General features: G+C 49.6%; 1 protein-coding gene across 2 annotated transcripts in view; it reads left to right on the top strand.

The window, feature by feature from the left end:
• The window catches only part of GDPD4 (glycerophosphodiester phosphodiesterase domain containing 4), a 78591-nt gene that overhangs the window by 25171 nt on the left and 33917 nt on the right, over positions 1-19503 (top strand). For both annotated transcript variants that reach the window (XM_088473797.1, XM_088473796.1), the window contains exons 3-7: positions 1007-1110; positions 3019-3112; positions 11830-11889; positions 14669-14767; positions 16018-16111. In XM_088473797.1, coding sequence (XP_088329923.1) covers positions 1007-1110; positions 3019-3112; positions 11830-11889; positions 14669-14767; positions 16018-16111 — 451 coding nt within the window. The remainder of the gene's footprint in view (positions 1-1006; positions 1111-3018; positions 3113-11829; positions 11890-14668; positions 14768-16017; positions 16112-19503) is intronic.

Below are 19503 nucleotides of genomic sequence, written 5' to 3'. Positions count from 1 at the left end.
ATGTGCTACTAGGCCAAGGTTGGCACAGGCTACCATTGGAGGGTACATATGTACTAATGGAGCGCTCGTCCCCCTCAGGAATTATATTACAGCAACGAACCAACTCACACACTAAAAAAAAATATATAAATATTTCCTTGAAATTCTATATAATAATCAAAACAGTAATCAGACGAGTTACATAATTATAAATCATAAATCAGTATTACAGTATTACTTTCAAACGACACAATAAAATGGACCCTGGAATGAAATCTTCCGGTATTATAAATGATCAATGACTCAATTTTAATTGTCCAGAGGTGATGAAATAACGCACACGCACACTACAAATGGAATATAAAGTGTGTATTATGTGGTGGGCAAAAATAGATAGTATCTCACCAGCCGCCGGTTAATCGTAGACGCTGCAGTGTGATAGTTGTATTTGCTCCATTCTGGTTGTGAGCCAGGAGCTCAGAACAATTATTAAAAGATGATCCATTAACCAGTTAAAATTAGGGCAACAGGTTAAACCACTAACGCGTTTCTCCAGTGAGCAGCCCGGTTTCATCAGCCAAGGGCACTGTTTGACACAAGCTACCAACAGAAGTGGTAGAATGGGAGTTTTAGATTTACTGTAAACTGATGCTACCCAGTCAGATCAATTATTTGTTTAACCAGTCTTACTAGGAACCAGTTTTTGTGTAGCAGCTCCCAAATAGCTGGACGGGGCATGTTGGTTAAATATTTTCCTAGGCGAATGTGAAAACTTTAATGGCATATTAAACTGTTCCCTTACGACTTGCTGATTCATATACCCAAGTTTGAGCACCACCATTGTTCTAATCATTTCGGTTATGTTTGTGCTACATATACCTCCACACTAATCTGCAAGGGGGCTATTATTCAAAGGAGATAACGTGTGGACGTTGATTTTAATCTGACTGGTGGGAATATAGGGAGATGGCTTTATCATTGCTGGTAACAAGAGCGGGTTACAGGTATCTGTATTTTCATCTTGTAGAAGGAGGCCCTGTTCTTTGTCCTCCTGATCGCGGCTTTCTGCCTCTCCTTGGTCTTCTTGTATTTCTGGGGTGAAGCAAAGAACGACTACAATGACTTTGACTGGTGAGTACTCCCTTAGATTCCAGCAACGCCAGATGTTTTATACAAATGGTAAAAGTATGACGGCGGCGATGTATCAACATGTTCCTTATCTCTAAGTGATGTCCTACATCGTTGCTTATTGCAGCATTGCAGGATGTCTTACCACGGAAATGGTAAGAGATGTCGCATAACTCGCCCCTCTGCTGGGCACTGTCCCCTCTGTACTGCATCTGCCTACTGCTAAGGCATTACGTGATAGCTCCTACGTAGTTGCGTTGAGTATGCGCAAGACCTTAATGCAAGCATAACCACGGATGTATCAGGAAGACCAGAGGTCGGCGGCTGGGCATGTAAGTGACCATACTGCCATCCACAGATGGCGCCATGTATAGTTAGACATGCAATGAGCAGCTCAGCTTTTAGTTGCCTACTAAGGTTCCCAACGCGCTTCGCCACCATGTGATAACGGCATTATTAACCCTGCATCAGGCGCACCTCTGGGACTCCCAGGTTCGGGCGCAGTGCGCCTGACAGGCGCCTGTTATAAAATCGTCTTTAGCACCTAATTAACTCAATTCTAACGTTCTTAAAGTGATCAGTGACCTTCATTAGGATGTACAAAGAGAGAATATATGGAAATCTGATTCACAAAACCAAGTAAAAGCAAGTAAAACAAAAAATACTAAATTTTAAGAGGCGCAGTTTGCCTAAGAGGCTATCCTGGACAAGCCTACATATTTCCGCAAAATACCCACAACCTTTGTAATTTTCATTCATAAAATGAGCAAAATACACATAATTGTGAAAATAAAAAAGAAATACGTACCTACAAAAGTCGGACGAGTTTGGGCGCAATGAGCCTGAGAAGCCAGGAAGGTCACTACTGCACACCAGGCAGGCGGCGGGAAAACTGACTAGGGGGGTTTCAAACTGCACCTAGAGATAGGAAGGTACTAGGAGGGGCAGGCCCCGACGCCCCTTGTGGCGGAGAGGTGAGCGAGAACATCTTTGTGGCGTCTGTCAGGCCAGCTGCGCCCGACGCAGGGTTAAGAGGAAAAAATAAATCTCTGATTTCTCCTCGGTCTGAATTTGTAAACATTTTGGAGAAGCAGCAATAATCTCTTTTCCTGCGGTAATGATGAAAAAAGGGGTTATCACCACTTGATACTATTGCCCCAGTGTCTGTTCTTGTTCTGTATGGTGGGCCAGGGTAGCAAGGCTTCCCTTTGTTTACTCCAACCAAATCAAAGCCTGTACCATAAAATAATGTCCCTAGTTTACCTGGAGATGGAGAATGAGCTAATAGCATACTGGGCAGTGATCAGTCCCTGAACTGCTAGTCCCTGTTTCTTACTGGTGTAGATTGCAGCAAGGGCGTGTCAGTGAGCGTCATTAGCACCTTGGTCGGGCTAATTAGGTTGCTAGATGACCAACTGTCTTGTCCAAGGATGGAGTCTCAGGGGTCTAGTTACTAAGCAGTGTTGGGAGACAGAGTGAAAAGTGATAAGGTGCCAGCCAATCAGCTCCCAACTGTCATCTCACAGGCCGTGTTTGAAAAAATGTCAGTTGGGAGCTGATTGGCTGGCACCTTATCACTTTCTTATCACTTTTCACTCTGTCTCCTAACACTGCTTAGTAAATAGACCCCTCAGCCTCATACAGCTGTTATGGATGTTGTGTATTTTTTTTTTTTTTTTTTTTTTACTACCAGTTATTCGAAGCCTGTTCTTTACAAACTAGGACATGACCTCTTTAAATGTAATTAATACATCTTCCTAGTTTACAAATAAACCGAGAAATAATTTTCTGTAGCCCATCTCCCGCGGATAGAGGTCTTACTACACTGTCACAGCTTCATCTACCCTTTTGTTAAACTGGTCCTGTGTGAATTATGCACCAAAATCCCATTTCCTTGATTTATTTTCCCAGGTACACGTATCGAAGTCTAGGATACTGGTTCCTGTGGTCGATATTAATCCTAGCGGTGGTGGCTGTTTTGTTTACATATATTGGAATATTAGTGGTAAGTATTATCCTATTATCTGTGGGGTAGCTACCTAAAAAATATATATATTTTCTTTAAATATTTCATGCACGCAGAATAAGTCCTGGTGTCCCGCTAGATAAGTACATTACAGTATACAGCTCCGTTACTTAATAATTTGGTTACAGAGGATTGTTTCTGCCCGGGACATGTGCTAACCCCTTTGCTTCTGGGAATATTTTGACACTCTATGGGCAAGTGACCTTCCAGCATCAATATCAGTAATAATTAGGTACCGTAGTACCCAAACCAATTCTACATTGTTCTTCTTTTTTTATTCTTTTTTATTATTTCAGAAGACTGTGAATTTCTTATTTCATTTCACATTGCATAACGCAGTGTAAATGGTAAAATGTCAAAATGGCACAAGTGTTTTTGTATTAAACATGAACTAAAAATGAATGTGTAGGTGTAATATATTTATGTATACAGTATCTATCTATCTATCTATCTATCTATCTATCTATCTATCTATCTATCTATCTCTATCTAACCAAGAATACCCGTGTAGAACCCCCACCACCACCTTCCCAATATCTGGACTCCTTAACACTTTCCGTAGCATAGGGTGTTATTGTATGGTGGTAGTCACCAGAACATAACTACTATAGTGGCTGGGTTTTCTCTGCTTCCCCCGGCTGCCTCTCTCTCTTCTCAACTCCCCAGCCAGCTCTCTGTACCCCCAGTCGTCTGTCTCTCTTTTCCACTCCCCCGGCCTGCTCTCAGCTTACCCAGCTGGCTCTCTCTCTTCCTCACTCCCCCAGCCGGCTCTCCACTCCTACAGCCCGTCTCTCTCCTCTCAACTCCCCAGCCAGCTCTCTGCTACATGCGGCTGGCTCTCTCTCTCTTCTCCGCTCCCCCGGCCGGCTCCCTGCTCCTAAAACGTGTCACTCTCTCCCCTGCTCCCTCAGCCAACTTTACGCTCCCCCCGGCAGGTTCTCCCTCTTCTCTACTCCCCCTGCCAGTTCTCTGTCTTCTCCACTCCCCCGGCCAGCTCTCTCTCTTCTCCACTCCCCCAGCCAGCTCTCTCTCTTCTCCACTCCCCCGGCCGGTTTTCTCTCTTCTCCACTCCCCCAGCCAGGTCTTTCTCTTCTCTGCTCCCCCGGCCGGTTTTCTCTCTTCTCCACTCCCCCAGCCAGGTCTTTCTCTTCTCTGCTCCCCCGGCCGGTTCTCTCTCTTCTCCACTCCTCCAGCCAGGTCTTTCTCTTCCCAGACAGCCTCTATGCTCCCCCAGCCGGCGCTCTCTCTTCTCCGCTCTCCACTCCTACAGCCTGTCTCTCTCTCTCTTTTTCGCTCCCCCCAGCCAGCTCTCTCTCTTCTCCACTCCCCAGACAGCTCTGTGCTCCCCCAGCCGGCGCTCTCTCTTCTCCGCTCCTCCAGCCAGCTCTCAACTCCTATAGCCGGCTCTCTCTCTTCTCTGCTCCCACAGCCGGCCCTCTCTTATCCACTCGCGAGTCAGCTCTCTGCTTTCCGAGCCATCTCTCTCTCTTTCTACATCAGGGTCCATAGGGTATCCACAGGATACCTTGGGGTATAGGTGATGACGTCAGGCATCGGGCACCATAGAGTTAAGTTTTCAGCCTCCCAGGATGTACTAGGGTCCCCCTCCTATACCCCGCCCCCGAGCCAAGGCATCTCAGTTTCGTTTGGTGCCCGGCCGGAGTCGGATGCACCTGTTGGAGTGGGGGCTAAGAATAGCACCTGAAGTTTTCTTCAATGCAGCTGTGGCTGCACATCTGGAAGTACAGCATGGACATTCAGTGCTGACGTCCATGCTGTCTTCCCTACACCCCCGCCGGTACCAGAACGCCGGTACCGATCCGGGGATGCTGGTAAGCATCTGGGATCACAGCTAGCGGTGACCCCAGATGTTTGGGACCATGGCCGGATCCAAGGGGGTAGCAGGTAAGCAGCGGGGTCCCGCGGTGGGACCCTGCTGAAACATGGTCCAGAGTCCCCAGGCAGGGGGCTCCCTGGGGACTGGCAGCAGCGTGGAGCCAGGTACCTAACCTGCGCTTCCACTAGCCCCCTGGGACAGCGGACCACGGCTGAGCGGTAGCACTGCGGCGTCCCAGGGGTTAATTGCATGCCAGGGGAGCGTGCCTTCCCTGTGCACAGCCGGCGCCTCCCCCGCTGCACACAGCCTTCTCTGCTCTAAGCTGACTGGCCCTGTGGCAGCGCTCCTCCCCCAGGCCGGCCTCCTCTATGCTCCTCGGTGGCCATCTTTACAAGAAGCATGGTGAACGCTGCTGGAAGCTTTTGATCGGTGGCATCGCGGTCTGGATGCCCCGGCATACCTCTCCTCCATTGGTTCAGGTCTGTGTATGCAGCGCTGTGTCCTACCAGACTCTGTGTCTGCGTAGTTGAGGATCAGCGCTGATAGTGCAGGAATTGATTTCTTTGCATTGTATGTGACCTATGCTAGCGTCTGCTGCCTGTACTTTCACTTTCTACTGTCAGCCATTTCACTGTCCCTGATCTTTTTTTGCTAAAGCCCTTGCGGTGCGGTGATTGCAGGGTGGTCTCACACTATACTAACAAGTATCAGTGAGAGGGGTCACATACTTACCATCATGTCTGAGAGTGACTTTCCTCTCCAGCTTATGTGCACTACGTGTAAGGTACCAATAGCGGAGGGGGAGGGTAGCGCGGAGGGGCTATGTCGGCAGTGTTATTTATTGGCGCGGCCAATTACTGTCACGGCTTCGGTACAGGAGCCGCCCTGGGCTTGTTTCGCCAAATCGCTTACAACCCTCGTGGGCCAGTTAGCTCCGCAGCCTGCGTTCACACAGATGGGATTGTCCCAGCAGTCAGTTGTGTCGTCACCCATGCAGGGTTTCCCGAGACAATTGATGGTACCCCACAGTCTCCCTATTTCCCCTCCCCAAGTCTCTCAGGAGCCTGCGTGGGTTAATTCTCTGACAAGTTCTGTACAGCACTTGTCGGACGTGTTACAAGGGGAGTCTCTATGGGGCCAGATAAGCGGCCGGTGGCGTCTCTGTCTGCTCCTTATGAGGATGACGACGTGACGTCTGATGATGGGGAGATTCTGGATCTTTCGGACCAGGAACCTCTCCGTACTAAAGAGTCAGACGCTAGGTCCAAGGTTTATATTCCTGGACTTATTTGGGCAGCCCGCACAGCTTTAGTGATTGAGGATGAAAATCCTCCGGTGTCCAAATCTAAATATGCCTTTTTTAAGGATATTAAGGGTGACGCCACAGTGTTTCCTCTTTCGGGTCAGTTAGTGGACCATTTAGAGGAGGCGTGGAAACATCCGGGCAAACGGTATCAGCCTCAGAGACGCATGGCGGTGGCTTATCCGTTTGCGGATAATTATTTTTCTAAGTGGGAATCCCCTCCACAGGTGGATTCTCATGTGACACGCCTAGTCCGAAGTGCCACATTGCCCATGCCCTCCATGTCTTCCTTGAAGGATGCTACGGACCGTAAGGTGGAGATCTGCCTAAAGTCCGTTTATTCCCTTGCTGGGGGGGGGGGGGGGGGCAGCTAGGCCGGCCATGGCCATTTGTTGGGTAGCCCGAGCTATGGAGTGCTGAGCTGATAGTTTGGAGGCGTCTTTCGATTCCGACTGTTCGGTTGAACAGACCGAGTTGATAGGCAATCTCCGGGATTCGGCCACTTAAATCAATGAAGCGGCCTTAGATATCAGTACCCTGGCGTCTCGGATTTCTTCGGCAGCTGTAGCTGCTCGTCGCACCTTATGGTTGCGATCTTGGAAGGCGGACGCTGATTCCAAGAAGGGCTTGGAAGCTTTGCCATTTAATGGAGAAGTCCTCTTTGGTCCGGATCTGGACAAAATCGTAGCCACGCTGGCGGCAGCCAAATCGGCATGTCTTCCGTCGGCTGCGGTTCCTTCCAGTTCAGGTACGTCATCCTTTCGGCCTTACAGGGCCCAGGATAGGCCTAAGACACAGTCTTTTCCCAGACAGGCTGGCCCCAAGAAATCGGTCAAGCCCCGGAAACAGGCCTGGAGTACCAGACGTCCGGCCCCTAAGCCAGATGACAAGCCTGCGGCCTGACGGTCCGGGCCTCCCTTTGGGGGATCCCAAAGTGGGAGGCCGCCTGCTGCAGTTCGCCCAGTGTTGGTCGGTTATCACGACAGACACTTGGGTTCACGAGGTGGTTTCTCACGGGTACGCCCTCTCCTTTCGGCACAGGCCCCAGTCCCGATTCTTCACCACGGGTCTTCCATCAGACCGGAACAAAGCCATGGAACTGCGGAAGGTTTTGCACGCTATGCTCCAGGCTGGAGTTATAGTGCCTGTTCCATTCTCCCAGAGGGGCCAGGGTTTCTATTCCAATCTGTTTTTGGTGCAGAAACCCAATGGGTCGTATCGTCCGATCCTCAACCTCAAAGCACTCAACAAGTCTTTGCGGGTGCCGAGGTTTCGGATGGAGACCCTACGGTCCATCATTCTGGCGCTGGAACCTGGGGATTACATGGTGTCGTTGGACATACAGGACGCTTACCTGCATGTCCCTATTCTTTTACGCCATCAACAGTTCCTCAGGTTTGCAATCCGCAGCGATCACTTCCAGTTCCGGGCATTACCTTTTGGGCTGGCGACAGCACCACGTGTATTCACCAAGGTGATGGCGGTCATGGCGGCTTCCCTGCGGCTGCAGGGAGTCCGCATGTTACCGTACTTGGACGACCTTCTGTTGGTGACAGGATCTCCAGAGCTCCTTCTACGCCACTTGGACCTGACCATTGCGGTACTGCAACGGCACGGCTGGTTGATAAACTGGCAGAAGTCCACCCTGATCCCGTCTCAGAGGATTCTGCACCTCAGAGCCTTATTGGACTCCGGACAGCAAAGGATCTTTGTGATGGAGGAAAAGATCTCTGCCTTGCAGTTGAGGGTGCGCAGTTGTCTGCAGAATCGTCGTGTGTCTCTGCACTCGGCGATGAGGTTACTGGGCTCCATGGTGTCAGTATTCGACATGGTGGAATATGCCCAGTTTCACTTCAGACCTCTGTAGCAATTGATCCTGTCCAAATGGAATGGACTGCCTCAGAGTCTAAAATCACAGACGATGGTGCTCACTCCGGAGGTTCGCCTGTCCCTAGCCTGGTGGTTGCAGACGACCCAACTCAACAAGGGTCGTCCGTTCTGGCTGGCGAATTGGGTCCTGTTGACAACGGACGCCAGTCTTCAGGGCTGGGGAGCAGTTTCGGGTCCACACTTGTTCCAGGGCAGGTGGACTCAGACAGAGGCAGAGCTTCCCATAAACATTTTGGAGCTCCGCGCGGTATTCAATGCTCTCCAGCAGGCACATCTGGTTCTCCGAGGTCACCCAGTGCAGGTCCAGTCAGACAACGCTACCACCGTGGCCTACATAAATCGGCAGGGAGGAACCCGAAGTCGGGCGGCTCTCGTATAGGTGTCCCGAATCCTGGTATGGGCAGAGCGCAATCTCCCGGCCATATCAGCGGTATTCATCCCGGGAGTGCTGAATTGGGAGGCTGACTTTCTCAGTCGCCAGGACGTTCATCCGGGGGAATGGTCTCTGCACCCGGACGTCTTTCAACTGCTGGTGGACAGGTGGGGTCTTCCAGAGATCGACCTCATTGCGTCCCGGCACAACAACAAGTTGCCGGTGTACGGGTCTCGCACAAGAGACGAAAAGGCGTCTCTGGTGGATGCTCTGTCCGTCCAGTGGACGTTCCGGTTCGCTTACCTGTTTCCTCCGGTTTCCCTTCTTCCGCGGGTAATCCGGGTTTTTCAAACAGGAAGGAGGGACGCTCCTGTTGATAGCTCCCGCGTGGCCCCGGAGGCACTGGTTCTCAGACCTCCAGGGACTTTCCATGGGCATTCCTCTGCGGTTGCCGTTACGTCTGGACCTCCTGTCACAGGGTCCTTGTGTTCACCCAGACCTGACTCGGCTGTCTTTGACAGCGTGGCTGTTGAGACGGCCATGTTAAGGTCCAGGGGGTTTTCCAGCTCTGTAGTGCAAACTATGCTCGGAAACCATCTTCTGCAAGGATATACCATCGTGTGTGGCATACGTTCTTCCAGTGGTGTCGACCGAGAGGTTATGACCCTCGGGAGTTCTGTCTGTCTAGAGTGTTAGCTTTCCTACAGGCTGGACTGGACCATGGGCTTCGCCTTGCATCTCTGAAGGTGCAGGTGTCTGCCCTGTCAGTCTGGTTCCATCGTAGGATTGCTGCAAGGTGTTCTCCGCATTCAGCCACCTTTTGTTCCATCGGTGGCACCTTGGGATTTAGCTGTGGTCTGAGGGCTCTCCAGGGACCGCCGTTTGAACCACTGGGCTCAGTGGACCCCAAATGGCTGACAGCTAAAACAATTTTCCTTCTGGCCATTGCTTCGGCCAGACGTGTTTCTGACTTAGGGGCTCTCTCCTGTAGACCCCCTTTTCTGATTTTTCATAGGAACAGGGAGGAGCTGCGCACTCGTCCTGGTTTCCTTCCTAAAGTTGTTTCCAGTTCTCACATCAACGTGGAAATCGTTGTGCCGGCTTTTAACTCACCTGATCTTCCAGTGGGTGAGGCCACTTTGGATGTTGTGCGGGCCTTAAGGATTTATGTTGACCGCACTTCTTCGTTTAGGAAGTCGGATGCCTTGTTTGTCCTCTATGGTTTCCGTAAAAAGGGTTGGCCTGCTTCAAAGCAGACTTTGGCAGGCTGGATTCATATGGCCATTTCAGAAGCTTATCTTCATGAAGGCCTTCCGGTTCCTTCCTCTGTGAGGGCTCATTCCACTAGGTCTGTGGGTCCTTCGTGGGCTGCTCGACGTGGTGCCTCTGCAGTCCAGATCTGCAAGGCTGCCACATGGTCCTCGGTCCATACCTTTGTGAGGTATTACGCGTTTGACACCTTTGCCTCTCAGGATGCTTCCTTCGGGCAGCGGATTCTCCTTTCAGCACAGGAGCGTCCCCACCCTTAAAGGATACTGCTTTGGGACATCCCCAAGGTATCCTGTGGATACCCTATGGACCCTGATGTAGAAAATATGAGATATGGTAAGCACTTACCTTTGTTATCTCTATTTCTATCTTCATATTTTTTCGCTTCCTCAGCCAACTCTCTCTCTTCTCCGCTCCCCCAGCCACCTCTCTCTTCTCCACTCCCCCGACCGGTCCTCCACTCCACGAACCAGCTCATGTTCTCCTTCATTCTCCCAGACAACTCTCTCTCTTCTCCGCCCGCCCAGCCAGTTCTCTGCTCCCACAACTGGCTGTCTTTCTTCTCTGCTCACCAGGAAGCCTCTCTGCTATCCCCCAGCTGGCTCTCTCTCTTCTCTGCTCCCCAGCCGGCTCTCCGCTCCCTAGGATGTCTCTCTCTTCTCTGTTTCTCTACTCCCCTGGCTGTCTGTCTCTCTCTCTTCTATGCTCCGCACTCCCCTGGCTGTATTTCTTTTCTATGCTCCCCACTTCCTTGGCTGTCTTTCTTTCTCTCTCTCCTATGCTTCCCACTCCCCTGGATGGCTCTCTCTCTTCTCTGCTCCTATGGCTGTGTCTCTGCTCCCCCGACCAGCTCTATCTCATCTCCACTCCCCCACCTGACACTCTTCTCCGCTCATCAGGAGGGCTTTCTCTCTTCGCCGCTCCTATGGCAAGCTCCCCGGTCTTGGGGTGGGGGTGGGGATACAGTCAAAATGCCGTCGGGTCAGGAAGCCATCTGACTAAATCCCGGCGTCTAAATACCGACGCGGTACTAAAGACAGGCATTGAAATATCTTGACTCCAGAATCTAGACAGACGGCTTCCCGAATGAAGGTAAGCCGTGCAGTGTTAGCGCTTAGCCGCGGGGATGGACGGTTAGGTTTTTATGGACATCCGGGGGGATTTAGTGTTAGGCACCACCCCGGGAGGGTTAGGTTTAGGGGGTGGGGGGGTTAGGTTTAGGCACCCCTGGGGGGGAGGTTAGGTTTAAGCACCACCCCGGAAGGGTTAGGTTTAGGGTGTGGGGAAGGGGGTTAGGCACCACCAGGGGGGAGGTTAGGGTTAGGCACCACTAAGGGAGGGTTAGGGGGGGAGGGGAGGGTTAGGGTTCTTACCAACCCCAGTCAGGATCTTCAGCGTTCGGGCTTGCGGCGTCGGGATTTAGTCAGATGGCTTCATACCCAACCCCTTGGGGGTCTATGTACTAATCCTTGGAGAGAGATAAAGTACCAACCAATCGACTCCTAACTGTCATTTTTCAAACACATGACATGACAGGAGCTGATTGGTTGGTACTTTATCTCTCTCCACTTTATCTCTCTACAAGGGCTAATTACATCTACCCCATAGTCTGACGTCGTTGACGCTGACTGGCGCATGCAGTTGATGCAGACGTCTTTTACAGATGGGAAAGATGTAAAGAATGCGCGGTCTGTCCCGTCACTTCAAAAGATAGAAGTACAGCAGTAATTTGTTAGGCAAAGCGGGATTTGTTTTTTAATGCCGTGTTTTTATTTTTTTTATTAAATAAACCCCAATAAGTGTTAAGAGGGCACTCATCAGGGCGGGACTCTCTTTCAAATGAGTTTATTGAATCTAGCATGGGAGAAAGATGACCCCATCTCTGGACCTCATCAGGATTTCTGTAGTACAGGTGTGTTCTCTAAAGAATATCGTCTCAGGGGGGGGTCACATAATTCGGATGAGGGGAGGCCACTCTGTATGTTCAACGCTGTTTATTTTTCAAATCTGATTTTTATTTTTAGGTCTTAGCGGTATGTCTGCTCTCGGAAGGCCAGCAGCTATACCTGCACTGGAGCCACAAGGTGAGATACCTGGCATTGCAAGGAGATTGTGATTATGTCCATAGTGCCTTGTAACCTTTTAAATTCCAAATCAAATGTAATAAAAATTAAATTTTCAAGCCGTAAACACTTGCCTGGTGTGGTCGCAGTGTTCGACACCACACCAGGCTGTGCGTTACCTGACATGGTCACAAACAATGCGATCAGTCAGTAACGCTTACTGGGCGGCTGCTGGAAGATAATCTTCCAACAGCCGCCAAGGGCGAAAGGACCTCCCGGCCCCTCTGCAACCCTGCACCCTCCCTCAGTGTCTGCTAATTGGGAAGCCCAATGTGTAATGCAAAGTCGCTGGGGAAATGCAAAGTCGCGACAGTCCAATCATCAATGGTCCAATATATATAGTGATGGCCGATATGTTAAAAAACTATATTAATGTTATGTGTTTCAAAAAAAATTATATATATATTCAGTATATAATTATATATAATATTTTATTTTCCGTGTTGGATAAGTTATAAATCGCAGTCACATTCACTCTAAAGTAATGCTTTGTTTGTATAGTTTGGAAACATTACGTATGGTGCTGATTGCTGACAACTTCTACTCCCGCTATGGTTTGCCCTTTTACCACCCTGAAATAAATGACATGAGAGACGTGTATGGGACAGATTGGTCACAGCTTTTATTGAAATTAGACGCATTACAGCTCTAAGCTATGGTGGGGGCAGGTAGAGCCGGTTCTGCGGACTGCCGGTCCCCATACTGCACTGGTAGTACGAGCCCTCATTTACAGCTTCTTGGTTTCACCGTGGTGGTGGGCACATATGTGCACCCTTGATGCCCCCTCGTGGTTTGTCCTTATTGCTACGGATACTGCTGTAGAGACCCGTCTTGCTATACTGTAATACCTCATAATGTAGATGACGTGAGACCATTGTCCCTGTGCTGGGATGGGAGGGTGGGAATAATTGGCTGTTGGCTCCAGATGACAAGTGGGCCTGAAGTGTTTCCTTTGGCTGTATAGCCCTCTTGTTGCCAGTGATGGCCCTTTATGGTCAGCTCAGGTAACCTGAGTTATGACAGTGCCATTCCTTGTAATGCTAGAGGACTTTGGGGTCTATTTACTAAGCAGTGTTAGGAGACAGAGTGAAAAGTGATAAGGTATCAGCCAATCAGCTCCTAACTGTCATCTCACAGGCTGTGTTTGAAAAATTGTCAGTTGGGAGCTGATTGGCTGGCACCTTATCACTTTTCACTCTGTCTCCTAACACTAAATAGACCCCTTTGTGCCCGATTGCAGGCATGGCCGGAGGGGGACGGCAGGAATCTCTAATGGTGCGTACACACTAGATGATATGCTCCCTGAGCGATATCGTGTAGTGTGTCCCCGGCAGGCTGTGCTCAATGTCGTTCATGACATTGAGCACAGCCGCTGAACGATATCATTAACGATATCGTTCAGCGCCGGGCTCTCTCCCCCATTCCCCAACATGCAGCAACCTGACGAGATCGTCAGGTTGGCCTGCATGTCAGCCCGATGAACGATGATGACGAACGACCCGCGGGAACGCGCATCGTCGTTATCGTTCATCGTTTTGGGGTTAAAAATGAATGATAAAGTGGACGACTGAATGATAACGATATCGTTATCGTTCAGTCGTCCACTTTATCGCCCAGTGTGTACGCACCATAAAACCTTGACTGTGACAAAAATAATATTGCCAAATTCTACATTACTGTACTATTATTGTAAATATAGATTTTTATTATTATTACATTCTGCAGAAGTTTGATGCATCCTATTTTTTTCTTGCCATTGCCCAAACTTTATGCATAATAAATATTTTGTCGCTATTTCATGTCATCACTGTGTTACTGTAGACAGATCTGTCTATTCTCCTACTGTCTGTTTTGCTAAAGTTGTTGTGCTCCAGGGGTTACTGTATTTAGGAATTGGTGACTATATTCTGCCATGCACATATACAGGAGCGCGCATCCCCATTTCACGCTTTCATCTGCGCGGACGCCTAGGGTATCAGTTTGCTGGAATATGTTATTGTGATGTTGGAAAAAGTTGAAAAAAAATAACATGACGAAAGGAGAGAAAATGTCATTTTAGTTGGGGATTTGTATCTCTCTGTGTTTGTAAATTACATTTCTTGTGTTTATTCTGTGACTTATTTGCACATTGCAGTTTGTTCTTTAGTCCGTACTTACGGCCTGATTCAGCACGGAACGCAATTTCGATCGCAGATGCAATCATGCACGCAGGTCTGCTGCGAAAATATGCTAATGTTTGCATTCGCCCAGCCAGCAGACGCCCGCTAGCGCTATCTCCTATCCGTAATACCTCGCTGTCCTGCTTACACATCCGTAACCTAGAGTAACATCGTACCCTCAAGCACAATTACAGCAGCTCTGACCTGTCTCAGAAATTGCAACTGTCGTCGCACGCAATGAGTACACAAGCTGCGTATGCCGTCGCAGTGGCTAATTAATGCACGCCTATGCAACGGCATTCAAACGGACTAGCACGCCTGTGTTTCTCCGACCACTCCCCCGTCACCACCCCTAAATGCTGACCTCATGTCACTCACACTACGGTGGCTTTCTTTCTGTGTGAGTGATCGCAGTGTGATCGCAATCCTATCACGCACACACACTTTGACGCATACGCACATGCGTAGTACGCACCATCGGCTGATCTGCGTGAGCGGTTGCAATTGCGATCCGGGCTGAAACAGGCCCTGAATGATGTTGTTTTGCTGCCGGTCTGACTGTTCCCTCTTATCACTGACAGGCCGGGACGCTGGTTGTCCTCCTACTCTTTATTATTGCACTTGCTGTCCTGTCTAATTTATGGGGTGAAGAATGGGCGACCGTGCGCCTCTCGTTCCAGGTATGACTGGGAACCCACGAGGGATAAGGGGATGCTTCTCTTAAAGTACTTTTGTACATATATACACAAAGCAGACTATCAGTTTGCCAGGAACTCCTCATCCTCTCCTCATGCCTCAGTATCCAAAACCCCACAAACCTCAATCCAGCCATGACTGTCCCTTCCAAGAGAGATGGGCACGTCATGCCACTTCACCCTGAGGAGGTGGTAATACATATATCAGTGTTTGGGCTCCCAGTGTTATGAGCAGGCACTGGTGGCATTACACTGGTGGCATGACATGGCACATCCACACGGTGGGGCAGAGGAAGGATTTACCCGGGGAGGCAATCCCGCTACTTATGATAGCAGGGTGTGTTTGGTCCCTACTTTTGTAAATTATCCGTGATTGTCCATTAGCATTGCTCCCAACATCTGGTGAGAGGGATTCGGGACCCGCATGCGCGTCAGAAAAGGGGTGTGGCCTAATCCTAAAGGGGCATGTTCAGGTGACACGCCCCCGTTTATGTCACTAATGGGGCGTGCCTAGCATCTCCGAGATGCTAGGCAGCCCCTGGGCTTCCCCCCGTACTCAGAATAGACGCTGTGCGCATGCGTTTTTATAGCACAATGTATGAAATGTCAGTTAGAAGCTGATTGGTTGTTATGGGCAACATTTCCACTTGATCGCTCACCAAGGCTAGTTACATCCCACTCTAGGGATGAGATGTTGAGTCTGTAGAAATGGTTATAATAGGATGGATAGTAAGTCAGTGGCGTCACTATGGGTGATGACACACAGTGCAGCACCTAGGGATTCCTCATGCGCGCCGAAGTCCATGAAAAAGACCATACCCCTAATTTGTGACCCTTCCCATCACGCTGGGGCTTGCCCAGTGCTCCAGGAGCTGCCCGGCAGCCCCCAGCCTCTCCCAGCACAGTGGATGGCACGCACATTTGCACGTCATTCATCACTGCTGCAGTGCTGCTTGGTGACACCCTCTGAGGGGGTGACGCCAAAGTAACACAGCAGCTGGCACCCTCCTAGTGACGCCACCACTGCAGTGAAATAAAATACTTTTGTTGCTCTAGCCAGTTTGATTTATTTATTTGATCATTTAGTAACACGGCATATCGGAGCTCTATGAAAAGCGGCTGCCATCTCGTGTACCTGGGTCCAGCTAACAAAATGGCCGCCCCCACTTTCAGTGAAGGGTTTTCTTTGTATAATATTTTATTGCCTACTATACCATTGTGTCCATACATTACAGGTGACGGCTCCATATCTACACATTGGTTCTCTAGCAGCAATGACTCTGCTGTCCTGGCCGGTTGTTCTGTATTTTGTCAGGATGAGCACAACACGTAAGATGGTCGTTGTTCTGTGTTTGTGTGTATATATATATATATCTGTAATGTAATGTAGCCTGGGAAGCCAGGGCCCTTATCTCCTTACAGAGGCTTCAAGCCACTTTTTAATCAAAAGCCTTACAGCATTGTCTTTCTCGAATGATAAATTAATAACAATATTTCAAATATTAATATGTAATCATTTGTTTATATAATGTATGTGTACCAGATAGTTCCACCTCCCACCCACCAAGAGCATCTGGGCTGAGGGTCTGCATTTTTTGGATGAATATGTAGCAGGACAAAGGGCCTGATTAAGCACGGATCGCAATTTCAACCATATACGCAGATCGGCCGATGGTGCGTACTTCGCACGCACTGCTGTGCGCGTGCGTGAGGTAGCACTGCGATCACTTCCGCAAGATACAAAGCCATCGCAGATTGAGGGACAGGGCGTCAGCGTTTGGGGATGATGACGGAGGAGCAGCTGGAGAAACACAGGCATGCCTGTCCGTTTGAACGCCATTTCATGGGCGTAAATGAATGCGCCACTGCGACGGCATACACAGCTTCAGCGCTCACTGCGTGCAACATTTCTGAGTAAGGTCAGACTTGCTGTATTTGTGCGTGAGGGGCCGATGTTACCGATGTATACGCAGGTCTGCGGATGTGAGAGAGCGGTCTATGCTGGCTTGGCGATAGCATTCACTGGCATACTTTCGCCGCAGATCTGCGTGCGCGTAATCGTATTTTGCGATCGCAGTAGCGATCCGTAGAGAATCAGGCTCACAGTCCATGTAATTCGGGATCTTTATACCTAGCAAGGAACTTAGGGTCTGATTCAGAGCCGTTCGCTATTTGCGGTCGTTCGTTCAAAAACAAGGGGTGGCTATTCAAATGATCCGTTCGCAAATTGCAGTCTGTTCACACCTCTAAGTCTGAACGAGCGAGCAAAACATACGCTCGTTTATTTGATAAAAACGCCCCCTGGCCGCTCGCACCATACGTCATGTCCGCTATTTATTAGATTAATCGAGTACATCGTACAGCGTATGAACTGCTCGCTATTCTTGTGGTGGTTTTTTCAACCGCTATTTTGCGAGCAGTTCTGAGTTAAGAAAAAACAAGTGACGTGGTCAATGACGCTGCTGTATTAATTAGGCACTCCCTTAAAACGCCCATTTTGACCTTTAAGCACGCCTGCGTTCGAATTCCACTCCCCGGTTTTCAAGCACCTTCGCCTGTTACCACCCACATACGCCTCATTCTGTCACTCAAAATAGCAGGCACTCGCTATATAGCGTACAAACGATTTTCGGCCGCACTGACTGGTTTGCGCATGCGTACTCAAAACCGTACGCATGCGCAGATGTGCGAACATCGCTCGGAACGAGCGTACTGCCGCTAGCGAGCGGCTCTGAATCAGGCTCTTACGATCTTAAAATTGGTGGAACCCAGAATATTGGGTGAGGGGAGATATCTCCTCTAGATTACTGGTGGTTTAGATCACAAAGTACAGTCTGATTATAATCCCATGAGACAAGGGCTATAGATGCTCTCCTACAGAGAGCAGTATCTGCAGCAAGCATAAGAAACGCATTTATTCCGATATTGTGTGTTACAATAGGGGGAGATGACGCCTCACATGCGTGTTCTGGTATTAATTACAATAGATTAATGCGTGTACGGAAGAGCCCTGCGATTGTGCTTCATGTGGCTTTCCCAATAATAATAAGAAAGAAAACCACAATTTAAAGAAATGACACTAATTGCGCTAACAACACGCAGGGTGTTGTTAGCACAATTCCAGGAACATATTAGGAAACTCTTATTAAATAGAACACAATGGAAAACAGGAAATTGTAGCACAAAAGATCATTTCAGACACTGTGGGGTCTATTTACTAAGCAGTGTTAGGAGACAGTGATAAGGAGCCAGCCAATCAGCTCCCAACTGTCATCTCACAGGCTGTGTTCGAAAAATGACAGTTGGGAGCTGATTGGCTGGTACCTTATCACTTTTCACTCTGTCTCCTAACTTCTTAGTAAATAGACCCCATATTTCTTTTCCACACTTTTGTATCTCGTGGGCCTGATTCAGCAGAGGCTTCTAACGCGCTCGCAGCTGCGATTTCCGACACAACGCAGCTGCGCGAATACGCTCAGTCGACAAAGAGGCCCACTGCTGCCTTCTCGTATCTGTCGCGCTCCTGCATGAACATCGGTACCATCAACGACAATCGATCAATCACGCAGCAGGTACGGCAAGTCTGACCAGCCGCAAACACTGCAGCTCCACTGACACGCAGAGAGCCGTCACGCTACAACTGCAGTTGCTAAATTATGCACGCCCATGAAACGGCGTTTAAATGGTCAGACACGCCTGCGTTTACCTAACCACCCCCTCCCATTACCTCCACCAACTGCTGACCAAATGACACTCGCTTTGCCGATGGTTCCCCGGTTCATATGTAATCGCAAATCAATCGCAACGTGTGTGCCATGCGACTTACGCGCAAATAATCGCTGGGTCTGTGTAAATATCGGCTTTGCGCCCGCTGCTGAATCAGCCCCTATGGTTATTTTTTTATTTTTCCGATTTTAAGAAGCAGGGGGTAAATGTTTCTGCCCCAAAAATGGTTTGTTACCGCTTCATCGATTTATACAGCAGCTCCTTCATCTTCTGGTAATAACTAGACCGACAAAGCTGCGTCATGACCACTTACACAGCGCCTCCTGAGGATGGCGCTGTGTGTTATTTACCAGTCCCACCACCGCCATCTTCATGCATGTGCTATCAGTCCTGAATACGAGATCTGGTGCATGGGCACCACCCACCGCCCCACGGAACCATTCATGGTAGCATCAGCACTAGGCCGATGTGATGCTGGCAGGTTAGAGGTTACTGGAGGGGCGAGTAATTGTACCCTCTCTCCGATGACCCTCTGTGTAATACATTACACCTTCCCTTTACCTCCTGGGCCCCTACAGTACCCGTCTCTGGGTGCCCTCAATGTAGCTTATACTGCTTTTAAGGGCTGGCTCCAGGGGTCTGAGCACCCTGTGCCAGCTCAGTGCGTAGCACCCTGCAGCTTTGCCGTGCGTGACCGAACTTGGAGGCGTAGGCCACGACCCCTAAGTGACGTTATTTGGAGGCGTGCCCGCATGATACGCTTCCAAATAACGTCAGGCTGGGGGTAGAGCTCAGCCCTCCGTCACTGGCTGGGCTTCCCCCAGCCCTCTCCCGTCAATGAATGGATGCCGCGCACATGCACAAGACATCCATGCACACTCCGGGGGTCCGACACGGCCACACAGCTGTGGCGGTGTGTGTCCCCAACCTCCTGATTTGACCACCCGCGGGCCACTGAAATTGGGATGTTGGGGAGGGGTGCGCACTCTATGGCA

The sequence above is a fragment of the Taudactylus pleione genome, unplaced genomic scaffold, assembly GCF_031769625.1.
Source record: "Taudactylus pleione unplaced genomic scaffold, aTauple2 ptg000140l, whole genome shotgun sequence".
Lineage (NCBI taxonomy): Eukaryota > Metazoa > Chordata > Amphibia > Anura > Myobatrachidae > Taudactylus > Taudactylus pleione.
This window is presented reverse-complemented; position numbering and strand designations above follow the sequence as displayed.